Raw genomic sequence first — 14,169 nt, 5'->3', positions numbered from 1 at the left:
TTTTGCTGATATGTCTTCTAAAAATCAAAATATGTTACCAATTGTTTTCTATTGTTTGTATCGGCACCGCTATGCTTGAAGAAATGGAAATGTTTCTTTTCATGAAATGGCAGAGCTCCCTTTCGAGTAATTCTCACGTAGATATCCCTGATCAAACCCGACTTGGATGAGACCACGGCGATCTACCACGGGCATCTTCGTGCTGCAAAAGAGTATGTTGCAAGTTTTGTTGGAGTAGTGAGATCTTCATAAAAGTACATTTGTTATATTCAAAGCTTGAATACCTTCCAGTCCTTGATGCCCATATAGCCAAGGACGCCTCCAACTTCGCCTTGCTCTTGTTTGCCATTCCGCCATCTTTTTGGTCCAGCAAAGTGGTTTATGAAACCCTCAGGTCCTGATACAAAGAGTAGTTTTGAATCATTATTCTTTGTGACTGATCCAGAGACTACCGCTGAACTGGGCTGCATGGCTTGTAATATCATCTTCTGATTGATGAAAGTTCCCTCTTCATCCACGACATAATATACTTGAAAGTTTTCTGGGTATTTCTGCTGCATCCTTTGCAATTGCTGAACCATAGACCCTTTTGCTGTAGGTATATCTGACTTTGAGCGAGATCTGTACGTTTCGCCCCCAACACAATCCTCTCTTCTTCTATTTGCCCAAACTATACAAATTCGTGGTAGTTTGCCATCTGACTTTCGCGCTTCCAGTAATGTATGAGCAACCTGCATAGCAGGAGCAACTCCCGTCCCACCAGCCAAGAAAATGACCTCGTCTATGATCTCTGGCAAGTCGAATTCAACGTGAGGGCCTCTGAGCTCAATCTCGGAATTGGCTTGTAGCCTAAATAAATAGTTCGACATCTCTCCATTTGGTTCCTTTCGGATCAAGAAACGAAGTTCACTATTTGTGGCATTTTCATTGGGCGGTAATGGCGTATATGATCGTGCGATTTGCAACAGTGGTTGCTTAAACTCTACCGACCAGAGACCTTTCTCCCAGTATGCGGCATAAGGATCTAATTTTGTGGATTTTTTCGGTCTAATAGTCAAGAGTTTACCTGTTGATGATACAGTTTCCTCTGAAACAATAGAAAACTTGGTGAATCTAGGAGAATCAAATGGACTTGAATCCGTGGATTTGAACTCAATTACTGCCCCAAGTATTAATGAACCCAAGAAAACTATTTCAGTAATGAGTATTAAAGCTCTCAACAGTTTCTCTTTCTTTACGCTTTTTACCCAATACAACACTTCTGTTCGTGGAATGGGAATTATAAGAGGACAAAAGACACCGAAATATTGAGGTTCCTTGGGTGGCGGTGCTCTTCCAAACGTCATGAGAGGATTTTTTGGAGGCTCACGCCAAGGATAAAAAAAGTGGCGTCGAAAAGTGTGAGAAGGAGAACATCGTGTAGTATGTATTGGTGTTCTGTAGCCATACAAAGGTTTTGGCCACAACCTTGCCGCAGTAGGAAGAAGAGTCTGCCGTCGCATTGAAAAGAATTGAGGAAATGGAGATGATATGTTTGAGATCTACCAAGGTAGGTAAGGACATATCGATGAGTGAGGACTTCGGATTATAGTAGTTCCGGTGACAAAATTAACCAAAGGCGGTGAAGAAGAAATTATAACTCGGTTCATGATTCAAGTCAAAAACTTCAACACACCATTTTGAGAGCGGTACGAAAAAGTCTGGTCAATCATTTGATTCCAATAAACACATGACATTGCATACTACAATAAAGTGCGTGAGTTTTTTTGTTTTCCAAGTTGACCAAATTCTATCAAGATTCATGTCGACATTCATTTGCGAAATGCCCCAAAAATCAGCCTCTTCCCTTTTCATCATGTCTATTTGTCTGTTTCCATACAGAATTCCTCGTCTAGTTTCAGGGGCTTTTGTTTCAGGTTTTGTACTGTTTATTTCCTCTATGATAGAGGTTTTGTCGAGTCTATACTTGCATGTGTATTATAATATCAGTGTACGTTTAATTCTTTCTCACAACCTCAAGCGCCTGTCGCTATATTCTATTAATTCTATTCTTGATCATTATAACAAATGACTGGTGTATATAAACATTAGAACATAACTGAAGCTTCTAAGTTTCCGGGGTCGCTTGTCTCAACGAAAAGCAGGTATGCTTTTCCTATACAATCACGCATTCGCCTTCCCCTCGAGGTGGATTTGCCTCTTATTCATCATTCCATATTTTTGACGACGTGGGTATTTTATTTTGTCGTCAAATCTCGGACTACTGAATGTGTTGTGTCAAACAATGCTGCACCAAAAAGATACAGTCCACATTCCAAATTTTGAAACTCTCGTCTTCGCTCTCTTTTTATCTCCCTGTGGCCGTACTTCCGGATAACTCGTAAGATATATCGTTGCCATGTAATTCTCCTCCTCGTTGATATACCGTCGTATCTGGAGCTTCCGTGACATAGGGAGGATTATTATAGGATTCATCGCTATTAGGTTTCTCGTAATATTGCGTTGGTCCATCAAGCTCACTTATAGGGATAGGTTGCAATCCACGAGGTTGTCTTCTGAGTCTCCTAAATAGCAGAAAAGTTCCTGCTATAATGAGTAGAATACCAAGAGCTACTCCTATGGCTACACCAGCTTTGGCACCAGTGGACATTCCTGTACTCGATGATGCAGATGACGAAGATGCTGAATCTGTTGCTGATGATACATTGCTTGAAGACGAAGTTGCGGATGCGACAGCGGCTGAACCACTTCCAATTGGTGATGCCATTGAGGAAGATGTAGAAGATGAAGCTGTGCTTGATACCCAAGAAGGATCGTCCGAAGCTCTCTGTATGATTACACCATAGGCTGCCACTTTGTCAACCCCCGATGTGACAGTTATCGTCGTGCTGGCGTATATGACAGGGTATGAGGTTGTGCTTGCCGCAGTTACAGTATTGAATAATGCGCTATTGATCGATAATGTTTGATCTTCTGTAAAAAAGGACGCACATCCATAATTTGGTCTGATGCTCTATTTGCGAAACACGTATAGCCTCTGTGCTCTTTGTTAGTCACCAGTTATCATTCAAACCTGAATTTCTCTCTTAGGATAATACATACGTTGGACAACAAGTAGCTATTGTTTTTGTAGCACTCGAGTCTGTGGAATATGACGAGCAGGCGGCACTATAACCTGTTGGACAGACACCCGGAGAATAATAGTCTATTGGGTATTAGCGAGAACCATTCACCGGCATGAAATTTTCCAGATGATCGAATGAAGATAATCAGAAGATATTTGAATGAACTCAGAACGTTGAACACGAGATTTCAAGAAAGATGTTCACCGACGGCCGACATGGCAGAAAATAAGAAGGTAAAATAGACGTTTATTCTTACATGCTGTTTCACGATTGAATCCACTAGGCATACAAGTCGTACTTCCGCTACCAATGGCACCATGAGCAAGCCAAGAATTCTTCAGATTTTGAGACCAGAAAATTTGATTACAATCAGAGCCTGTGGGTGTATAAGTTGTAGTCAATGGGCCTATCAAATGACTTGATGCTGATGCAGTTGCGGCGCTCGTGATTGTCGACATCTTGCTCGAAGCTATGATGGGCTCAAAAAGTTGAAAAGCAATTGTTGGAAATCGTCCACGAAAATTACGGCGGTAGTATCGTTCGTTTTGTTAGTAATATATTCAGCTCTAATCCCTCCACTCTTGACCCTGCCAGAACGGGTGTTACATATCCACTGCCTCTACTTTACGGGGCTTAGCGTGAGCGGGTCAACAAGGAGAATGATTGTATTGGCACTTTGGCACATGGAATGCCAGGGTTTCTCGTTACACTTTACCACTTTCTACACCTCCAACGACGCAATGAAAATAAATTGGTGCGTGCGGCTCTTTCTTGGTCAGTTTTGCAGGAGATGTATGTAAGAATCCCTGGCACACCTGATGATCGTTCAAGGAGATGCTGTCAACAATAATTAAATTGGTCAGGGAATATATGAATAAGATCTTTTGATGCAGGCCGGTATCCAGATTCTAGAGGCTCAGATCAAAAGACCTACGTAGATGGAAGTCAGCACTAGCTGATTGTGAGAACCACATCAATCCTTCATAGGCCACAAAGCATGAGCGGTACTGAAATGAGACATAATTGTGTATCGGATATAGAAATTGCAGGGATGATAAACTTTAAACCAGTGATGTAACGTATATCCGTCAAGTTAGCGATGCATTTGATTTCGATAAACAGAGCCTTTGAGTGTTTTTAAGAGCTACTCATACTTAAGGCGAAAATTATTGGTTCATCGCATCTCCTTCAAAAATCATGAATTAGGAGCCACTGAGTGTAGATGCTTTTGCGAGTATCGAATACTCACTCCACCATCATAAAGAAGTTGCGCTGAGGTGAGGTTAGCAAAACGATGTCCATCTCACCAGATTACACGAAGTATGCGGGTCTGAAAGAGGCAGTACCGTGAATATGTTTGCAGTAGAAGTCTGAATCTGAATGTGATAGCGATTTGCATTGAAAAATGTCTTGCATCGTAATTACCAACCAAGCCATTCAATCGATGCCATTCGAGAAGGGGTTGCTGTTGACTGATTTAGATGACAATTTTATCAAAATCCACAGAATTCTTAGAGTGTTGTTGTATATGTGAGGAGTAGTCCTGAGCCGCCAATGACTAGGTACTCTGTGTCAGTGCTAGCTCGAAACTAATACTTTTAGTCAAATCTAACGGTTATAGGCTAGCTTATCCGAGGGACAGCTTATCATTCGACGACCAGATCGCGGGGCCTTCTCTGTATCGTTTATTTCGGGATACAAGCTCAAAGCTATCCTGTAGGCTTGACTCTTCCGCATGGCTATTGTGGTCTAAGATGATTCCATAGCAATCCTTCTATGGAGAACATTCGTGTTAACTCGGCACTCAAGGGGTGGCGCTTGAAGGCGGGTGATGTTCTAGAATATTGATATCATCATGATGAGTAAGAAATGCTCCATTTCTTTTTCATTGTCACGCACCTTTCCGCTTGTGGTCGAGAAGAATGTCATTGAAAATACTTTTATGCTTCATTCCCTCTGCGTCGAGGTTACTTTTGGAGTTTCTCACAATTTCTTTCGCACATATTATTCCTTTTTTGGCTCTTTTCATCGCAAAATTTCCTTAGCCTTTCTCATATCGGATAATCATATTCTACCGAGGCAAGTTCATGAAAACGCTCCATTGCTTTTATGTTATAGCTTGGGCATCTTCGCGGATTAAGAAGATGTCATGCCAGACATCACCACTAGATATCCTCACGATGAATTTGTGCGATCTTTATCTTTCATCTTGCTAGCTGTGACTCTCAGAATTAATACGCATCATAGCGATCTAAGTTTTGAATGTTCCGTTATAGATGTGTAGCCGGAATAGCTTTCCGCTTCTTGCTATGGGTTATTACCAAGATTAAATCAGAAAGTCAATCGACGTAGACGAGTAGAGATCCATGTTCACCGGCCTTTCTTATATAAGATCTGACCATACACTCAATTCAAGTCGACCTCTCTTATGCGAGGAATTTATGTTCCAAATATTTACCACAATCTACACCTCGGTCGGCTGTAGGAGATCCATCAGTATGAGCCTATTATCCTGGTGAACATATCAGACAATCTTGTACAGACAAGCCAGCCAAACCCATAATCCGTAACGCAAGTTACTAGCATATGATTCATTCCCTCTACTAAGCGGGTAGGCGACTTATAAAAGCGTATGCACGGCCTAGAAAGTATTCTTCAGCTATCTTGATATGATAAATGACTCACGTGAAGCTGTATCCTAGCCTGACTTTCCAACTTCTTCTTGCATATCCGTAAGATCCAAAATACAGTTTCCATCCCGAAAAGCCAGTCAGATATCTAAATAAAATTCATTCTATTTGCTCAGATTTCAGACCGACCTACTACGTAAGTACAGGTAACTAAAACTAGTTTGATTACACTCACCCTAAAAAGTCTTCAGGATATCATGTTGCGCGTCTGCAAGTAGCACACTGCAAGCTCCCTTCTCATAATCCTATAAATTGTACTCTGGGTCTCTTTATCCTTACAACTTTCACTTTTTTCTTTTCCAACCAGCGGCTGCTGTTCTAGCTATCCTAGAAGCCACGTTCATTGGCTACCCGCGATACCACCAGTTTGTAACGTCACGATTTAAAAAACTTTCGAAATATTTCATCTCTAGCAATTCGAACTTTGTTCTATTGCACATCTATACCAGGTCACCAATTACAAATCCACCCCACAGGAGATGTTTTCTTCCTCGTTAAGATCATGACATAGATCTAATAGATCTAAACGAAGGTTCCTAGTTATTTTCGTTTTTATAGTTTCATAGAGTGGAAAAGTTAACACTGACTGATGGCATCAAAGTCCTATAGAATCATAGCTCTTCACTTCTTACACTATTCCAACTCAACTAATCGTACTTCCCCTTCTCCTCCTCATTCCTCAGAACAACAGCTCAACAACGTCATACGGCGAATCTCCTCAAAAAACCCCCGCAATACACAAACACAAACACAACATCCCCTCACAAAAACTCAACGGTGGGTGCTGAAGTGGCTAATACCTCTGCATCGAGGCGTCCCCATTCATATTGAAGAGATAAGCTGTCGCAGATTACTTCAAAAAATTCTCTTTCTGATGAATTTTGTGGCTGAGGTTTGGTTGTATGGATTCGATTCAAATCTTGGGAAGATAGATTGAAAGTTTCATACTTGGAGATATTTTAAATTGGTATTAAAGGAAAAGTCATACATAGATGGGAAAGACACGTTTGATCAATTCTTACACCCGGGACGATATAATATATCAATTAATACCTCTCACAGTAAATTCGATACTCTACTGTCAAGAACCGAACGCTGGAAACGGTGCGGTCAAGTTTGTCATTAATTACGAATACATCCATTCCTCCTTCCAGCTATCTTCGCTAACAATCTCATCTTCAATCATCTTCATAAAAACTCTACAGCTCTATTTTGAATAGACACATTAAGCATACCATTCCTCTCTAAACTAATAGCCTCCCTCCCCAAATCTGACACCCGAATAATACCAACAGAACAGAATACACATATCTCGATGTGAATCTCTCTATAAACATCCCATTCTTTTCGTACAAATACATACATTTGGCACACCACGCCATATCACCCAACCATCTCATCTCGTCCACCCAATCCTCTCCCAACATCCAATCCCATCCATCCACATAACCGACAAAACCCCATCTTCAAAGCAAACATTCTCCTCCAAAACTCCCCAATCAATCAGAATCTCTTCCGTCCAGGCCCTCCAATGGGTATTCGTATATTATACCTACAATCCTTCGAATTATGTAACTGAAAGTAATTTATTACTTAGCTCTTCGGCCGATTCTGAAAAGCAATCCGGATTCTTGGGGAATTGGAGTTTATGTCTATTTTATTTTTATAAAAATTCTGAGATGGGATGGAGATCTAAGTCGATTGAATGTGAGTTAGCTATGTACAAATATTGATTGAATGCCACAAATAGCATGATGAAGATGAAGCTGGCAGTATAGCCTTTACACACGATTTAATAAAATCAATACAAACATTCACATTCATCCCAAACACCAATATCATAAATTATCATGAATTTGCTTCGCATTAACTACATCCCATCACCTATTATCTTCTAATGCAATGTATGTACCATCAGCGCCTAAAAACTCCCATTACCATGTATCATTAAACTATGCATCCACCATGTAATTCATGATCCTATTACAAATCATCTCTATCGATGAATGAATGAACTTTTGAGTCATCATAAACTCCCCAAAATATCGTTGAATATCCGATGAAGATATCAAGGATCTCTATCATTGATTATCGTTTAGATCATCAAAGCCAAACCACCAGCGATACCTGCAAAACCAAGCGCAACAGCTTGTTTGCTAGCAGCACCGGTCGAAGTAACAGTAGCTGCGGTACCGGTAGTCGAAGCGGAACCGCTCGCTCCGGATTTGGTAGCAGTGATTGTGGAAGCTTTGCTTGTAGTTATGGTAGACGAAGCGGTGGTGGTCGCAGTGGAATTGCCAGAGACAGCAGTGGCAGTACCGGTAGATGAAGCAGAAGCGGAAGAACTTCCATCGGTATCGGTAGTTGGGCCAGATTGAGGACCGACGGTTCCACCTTCAACAGTATCTGGTGCGATGGCTTTGGCGACTTTGGCGGCTGCGGCTTGGTAGCCATCGAGAGTTTGGGACGCGTCGGGGTTGTTGCCTACGATGATTTGCATAGACATGCCCTTTTGACAGTGGCTGGCAACGGAGCAGTAGAGCCACAAGGTACCGTTGACGTGGGTGTCCATGATAAAAGTAGGAGCCTGGGAGGAGAAAAGTATGGTTAGCATTGATTTATGAGATAGAAAGAAGAATACATACAGGATCATTGGAAGATGGATCTGGGCCAGAGATAACACCAGAGAAGATTGGAGCATGATCGGAAGGAACACATGGGCTATCGTAAGTGCTCTGTGCGACGCTGTGGCTGCCAAGGAATTGGAACTTGACACTATTGCAATATTAGTAAATTCAATAAGGAATGTGTGTACAGGATAACATACGTATCACCAACTTGAACAGTCAAGGCGTTAGGAACGAAAGAAAGTCCACTGCCACCAACGACGACGGATCTCTCAACTGCCATAGCAGAGGAGACAAGAGCGACGAGGGAGATCAAAGATTTCTGCATTTTGCGGAGTGATTTGATTGAATTATTGACAGGTAACTGAAGAGATATATCGTTTTGATATTTCAAAGTTTGAAAAGAAACTAGTGATTGAAGTGGTAGTAGTAAAGAAAGATTGATATCAAAGAAGTGGATGTTGTATGAGAGAATAAGAATCGTAAATCGAGGAATTCCACAAACTTTATATAAAACTTTTTCCTTCCTTGAATCGCACACTTCCCCAGAAGTCCCGGAATGATGGGACTCCGTACTCAGCCTTACAAATAGTTGTTTCCCAAAACAAATTACATGCCCATTCACTCTCGCCCAACCAGTTGATGCGTGACTTCGCCCGTATATAACCCCTGTCGGATAATCTGAGTGCTTAATTCCCCATACATTCATGTACCGTGCCGCCGAGCCACTGAGACCACAACAAGCACTTTTAGCTCAATTGCTTAATCTAAGTAAGCTTTCAATATATATTGATACTGCGCCTAGATTTTCCGCAGTAAATATTGATTCTTTTGAATACTCGTATGTATGAATGATGGATGTCCATGGATAAACCTGCATACATCAGCCAGTAAACAATTTCTATTTTCCGAGATGCAAAAGAAAAACTAAAATCACATGCACAGCCACAAAAAAGACGCCTCCCACCTTTCTACTTAGACGCACCTGGGCACCTGCAGGTAGCTATGAATAACTACCAGGTAAATATTCCCATCTCCATCTCCAACAACAACACATCACATAGCCAATCCATCATAACCACGCCCTCTCGCAATACCTAGTACACCACCACACCGTGTCTGTCATACCAACAAAACTACGGTGTTGCACACACGAAATGTAAGACGAGGTTGGGCTTACGCCAATACCATATTGACAAATGGGCTGGGAAGGATTGGCGGGGTACCTGCAGCTGTGCCGCAATCACGTGTTTGCTATCTACTTGATCTGATTCATTTGGATGTAACGCAAATGTCTCGGGTCGATGAATACTGATGAGAAATCAATCTTTCTTTAAGGTTTTCGTTTCTATGTGGATGTGATTGGCTAGTGGCAATCGGGTGGTCATTGTGGTAGGCTGATAGGTCGGTGAACCTGAGAATGACCAAAAGTCAATTGAAGACTTTTTCCTTTCTAATTTCCTACTTCTTTCCGACTTCATCTTGTGATGTACTAAATTTAATTTCCGGCGGTCCCGACTTGTTATTTCATTCAACCTTTTAATTAAAAATTCCAAATAATTCATGTATGCAGGTACCGTACCTGACACTTTCCGGATACGGAACGCCCAAAAGTATATCATATCGCTCAAACGTCTATATTCAAATGCCAAGTGTGTGTGCGAATTACGTACAATGTATTATCAAAAGGCTACGCGCGAGGTTGCACGAGTTCTCGATTGCGGAACGTTGTTCGGAAATCTAGTTGACGTACGAACCAGGAATTGTGTAAGGTCCATTCTTGCTCAGGATGTTCAAGTGCGATCTGAAGGATGAGATATGATGTCAGTAGGTTTCCTATCCATGTCCTTTTTCGCGCCTCTTTTCGCGCCTGTTTTCTCCATATCTCCATGATCTGCGAGAAGAAAAGTGGGTAAGAACTCACCTCAAACCTCCTCAAGAAACTCGGCACCAATTTATAAATTTCCAAAAGACTGATATTTCTTCCAATGCAAGACCTGGCGCCCATTCCAAACATCAACATCGCTCCATTCATCTCCTTAATTCTTTTCTCCTCTGATTCCCTATTCAATCCTTCTCCTATCAACCATCTTTCCGGCTTGAAAATCTCTACATCGTCTCCAAAAATCTCTTTTCTCTGGTGAATGACCCAAGCACTACACCCTACAATGGTACCACCTTTCACCCACTCCCCGGCAATCTCTATTCCCTTATCTGGTACCACTCTCTCGAGCGGTAGGCCCGGTGCTGGATGTAAGCGAAAAGCTTCTTTAATACAAGCATCCAGATAGGGTAGTCCTTGACTTTCCGCCCAACTGACTAGTCCTGTTTCTCCATCTGCAAAATATCCTTCCCTAGCTTTCTGATCAATTTCGCGCATCAGCTTTTGCATACAGTGTTCGTTCTTTAACAAGTAGTAGAACACAGCACTAAGGGAAATTGCCGTGGTTTCCGATCCCGCAAATGCCATCGAAACAGCCATCGTCATAACGAGTTGATCTGTCATGAACTCAGGTCTGTCGTGTTTTGCCTGTATGAATTTCGACAATAAATCTGGTTGTGATTTATCCGTTTTGACTTCTGCGTCAACGGTAGGTAATATTCCATTTGCGTCTGTTTTTGGATATCGTTCTCGCACACGTTGTGCTGCGAATTTGGCGACAGGAAAGGTAGCATCTACAAGACCATATTTGGCAGCCAGGAGATAAAGGGGGTTCTTGAGGAAGAGTTTATCGAGAATCGGCATTTGACCGATGGGTGCAACGTAGTCGAAGAGCTTCCCTAAGTAAGATATTATACCATCGACATCTCGGTTTTCTTCAAGAAAGCCATGACGCTTTGAGTACGTCATTTCGCCAATGACATCAAACGCGTAGAACTGTAGCCATTTTGCAAAATCACAGGAGGAATGGCTAGTCGGTGAAGTAAAGAGATCGGCAGTACGAGAGAGGAAGATTTCCGTCGTACGAGTGACAAGTGGCTCGTATTGTACAAGAGATGACATACTAAATGCAGCATTGACTGAACGTCGGAGTTGGGCATGGAAAGGCTCAGAGGTAGTGCTAAACAGTGATGGGAGTGCATGGCCGTTAGACACAGATTGTTGGACCGGGTAGAATGCAGACTGTGATGCGTTAGCGTACGATCTGACCTGGTGGATCAACACCCCTCAATACCTTCACAAAACCTTTGTTCAATCCATAGATGGTTTTCAAAGCTTTTGGGTCTGCAAAAGAAAGAGTATTGGGCCCAAGGCGGACGATATCTCCATGCTTTGCATGTAGCTTTTGATGGGTAACTTCCGGGCGACGCTTATACACGTCGTAGAATCTCCACCAATCTGTGAAGGAAGCGAGAGTCGGCCCTGGATATTTGTTCAAACCACGATTGAAACGGTTTGTAGTGAGATAGATGGCAATTGCAACAATCAATATTGAAGGCCAATGCCGAATGGTCAGATCCAAAAGCGTATCCGTGATCATTTTATTCGTAGTGTGGTATGGTATGCAGGTAAAGTACAGTAAGGTAAGCTCTGGCGATAAATTTCGACTTACAATCGAGCGTTTCTAACCAAAGAGACCCTTGGTAGTAATATATCAAGCACGAAGTTGGAAGTCAATATTGTGGAGCACTTCAATGCTATCAAAGATTCGGATCCAACGTTGAAGGTGTAAGACGGAGATAATGGAAGGAGGTAGTACTGCTGTATGGAAATCCACTATATTCGATGCAGAGTATGATGGTAGGACAATATGAAAGGGCAACAACGAAGCAAAACATAGAATTTAAACTATCCGTTGTTCGAGGGAGGGAGCGATATATGAGATGTGATGATAAGCGACGGTGAACAATCATCTGCCACAATATCATGCCGTACTCGATCCGCTTACCGTTTTCAAACTTCTAGGCAACTAGAGAAACGCAAAATTCTTGATTCTGTCATATAACTTTATCGCCAAAGCCGGACTAGTGAACGTTGGAGGCGTCGAACCATGAGAGACGTCAACCTCAGATGCAATTGCCGAATCTTTTTTCCGTTTCATGTAAGAACAAATAACCAAAGATAAATGACATTCATGGATCTAGTGGTTAGAAATTGCTTGAAATCATGATGTTGAGTGACTTCATTCACTAGCAGCTGTCCCAATGCTCGGATCATTCCTTAACGGCCGCTGTCAGCTTAGTCATTTGAGTAGGACTTAACGCTATCGGCAAATAGCAACGGGAATGGTCTTCACTAAAGAAAAAAGAAAATTGATGAATACATCATTCATTGATGCACCGGTTTCCACATGATTGTAAGACCAAAACAATCGTATGTGCGGCAATGAAGACCCCCTCATTCGTACACGTGGATGTGCGGCATAAGCAAAACATCTTCCTCGTAAATCAACAAATTTGATCGTAAAGCACCTGCGAATCCTTTCAAAGATTGAGCTCGATACTCGATGCGAACATGAGCTGCCGAAAATGCAATCGTATGTAAGACGGGTAATCGATTCCGAACATGGGTCAAATTTATGCATGTATGGGGTGAGGAAATCTGGGTGAAGTGGAGGACGAGGTGGAGGAAAAAGTTGTGTGGGGAAGATTAGAAAAGTATTGTGTCACGGGACATTTTTCTACACAAAAGCAAGGTCTCGGTAGTTGGAAGAAACACACTTGCCGAAATGTCCACCACAATTACGAGGCAATGTAATTATGGGCTTTTAGCTTTGCCCATTGAAATCACTTCCTCTTGTTTCGTGTTCGTTTTCAGTCTTGTTGGGAATCCTTCAAAGCATAATGATTGTAAATAGAGTGACAGATCACACACGGCAGTTATGAATCGTCGAGTTTGTGGACATAATCAATGCATTTCGCGGTATCTCTGGTCGACATCACACCGAAGGAGCTAGATAGCACGGAAACCGCAATTTAATAACAGCGAGCTAGAATTTGACAGGGAAAACACAATCATTCGTGTGGGAGTTAATGACAAATCCAGAGGACGACTTCACGACTGGAAAACTTCAAAGGCGCCCAGATATTGGCATATCATGGCGAAACGATTGTGACCATGTACATACTAACTTTTGTATGTGGTGTTTTATTTCGAGCAACCGTCCAAATTCTGATCGAAATTAAACCACCCCGTTTACTTTGGCATCGAAAGCAATGCAAGGAATGACAGCGTACTGGAAATGCTTGCCGGCGAATAGCATGTGGTGTCTTTCAGAATCGCTAACATCACTCACTCCTTGACTACTTGAAACAGGCACTTGCCTGAGATATTAAGCTTCGAACAATCGGTCGAAGTGCCAAAGTCATTGGGCAGAACGTCGTTCAATAATTAGGGTTCAATGACCACCGGGGTAAGAACATCATCAATCCTGGACTCGAGGCGTTTGATAGAATATGCTAAAGTGATACTCGGAGCGGCACATCTCGGACTCCATGTATGTTCCGATTTTCCTCCTTATCTGTATGTATCCCCGATGCCACATTCTTGTACGGGATTAAACTTTGTTCGTCGAATCTTCTGTAGTCCGAGAAGGCTTGGGAAACTGGGGCATCTTTGGTATTCGATTTCAAGACTGCGCGAATATGGTTTGAACTTTCATTCTCTAATTTAAAAGTGACTAGAGAAAGGCCGAGCATCGGAGTATTTCACTGCTGATAGAGATAAGGGGTACTTAAAGCTTGTCGTCGTGGATATGTAGAAGTTTTGATTGCTGGTCAGAATTT

General features: G+C 42.1%; 4 protein-coding genes across 4 annotated transcripts; all 4 read right to left on the bottom strand.

Moving 5' to 3' along the window:
• Nucleotides 1-269: 269 nt before the first annotated feature.
• On the bottom strand, nucleotides 270-1,346 carry EAE97_006615 (uncharacterized protein; the record flags this gene model as incomplete). Its single annotated transcript, XM_038877128.1, has 1 exon — nucleotides 270-1,346. One exon carries the CDS (start codon nucleotides 1,344-1,346, stop codon nucleotides 270-272), a length of 1,077 nt encoding a protein of 358 aa, XP_038732060.1.
• A 1,001-nt stretch (nucleotides 1,347-2,347) lies between these two features.
• Nucleotides 2,348-4,637, bottom strand: EAE97_006614 (uncharacterized protein; the record flags this gene model as incomplete). The annotated part of the gene is made up of 4 exons (XM_038877127.1): nucleotides 4,472-4,637; nucleotides 3,382-4,397; nucleotides 3,099-3,205; nucleotides 2,348-3,013 (listed from the first exon to the last, which is right to left on the bottom strand). The coding sequence occupies exons 2-4, from the start codon at nucleotides 3,581-3,583 to the stop codon at nucleotides 2,348-2,350; spliced, it is 975 nt and encodes a 324-aa protein (XP_038732059.1). The 5' UTR covers nucleotides 3,584-4,397; nucleotides 4,472-4,637.
• A 3,273-nt stretch (nucleotides 4,638-7,910) lies between these two features.
• EAE97_006613 (uncharacterized protein) lies at nucleotides 7,911-8,770 on the bottom strand (the record flags this gene model as incomplete). Its single annotated transcript, XM_038877126.1, has 3 exons — nucleotides 7,911-8,402; nucleotides 8,461-8,590; nucleotides 8,643-8,770. The coding sequence occupies 3 exons, from the start codon at nucleotides 8,768-8,770 to the stop codon at nucleotides 7,911-7,913; spliced, it is 750 nt and encodes a 249-aa protein (XP_038732058.1).
• Nucleotides 8,771-8,925: 155 nt separating this feature from the next.
• EAE97_006612 (uncharacterized protein) lies at nucleotides 8,926-13,002 on the bottom strand. Its single transcript, XM_038877125.1, has 4 exons — nucleotides 11,619-13,002; nucleotides 10,367-11,566; nucleotides 9,428-10,246; nucleotides 8,926-9,316 (listed from the first exon to the last, which is right to left on the bottom strand). Exons 1-3 carry the CDS (start codon nucleotides 11,922-11,924, stop codon nucleotides 10,133-10,135), a joined length of 1,620 nt encoding a protein of 539 aa, XP_038732057.1. The 5' UTR covers nucleotides 11,925-13,002; the 3' UTR covers nucleotides 8,926-9,316; nucleotides 9,428-10,132.
• Nucleotides 13,003-14,169: the final 1,167 nt, after the last annotated feature.

The sequence above is a fragment of the Botrytis byssoidea genome, assembly GCF_014898295.1.
Source record: "Botrytis byssoidea strain MUCL 94 chromosome Unknown BBYS_012, whole genome shotgun sequence".
Lineage (NCBI taxonomy): Eukaryota > Fungi > Ascomycota > Leotiomycetes > Helotiales > Sclerotiniaceae > Botrytis > Botrytis byssoidea.
The sequence above is the reverse complement of the archived record's forward strand: the minus strand, read 5'-3'. Positions and strand labels throughout refer to the sequence as shown.

Bases quoted from the DNA above. Each gene is read 5' to 3' on its own strand.
- EAE97_006612 (XM_038877125.1), bottom strand. From the start codon at position 11,924: ATGATCACGGATACGCTTTTGGATCTGACCATTCGGCATTGGCCTTCA. The intron at 11,567-11,618 runs GTATTGAGGGGT...AACGCATCACAG, and splicing joins TGAACAAAGGTTTTGTGAAG to TCTGCATTCTACCCGGTCCA. The intron at 10,247-10,366 runs GTGAGTTCTTAC...CTCATCCTTCAG, and splicing joins GTTTCTTGAGGAGGTTTGAG to ATCGCACTTGAACATCCTGA.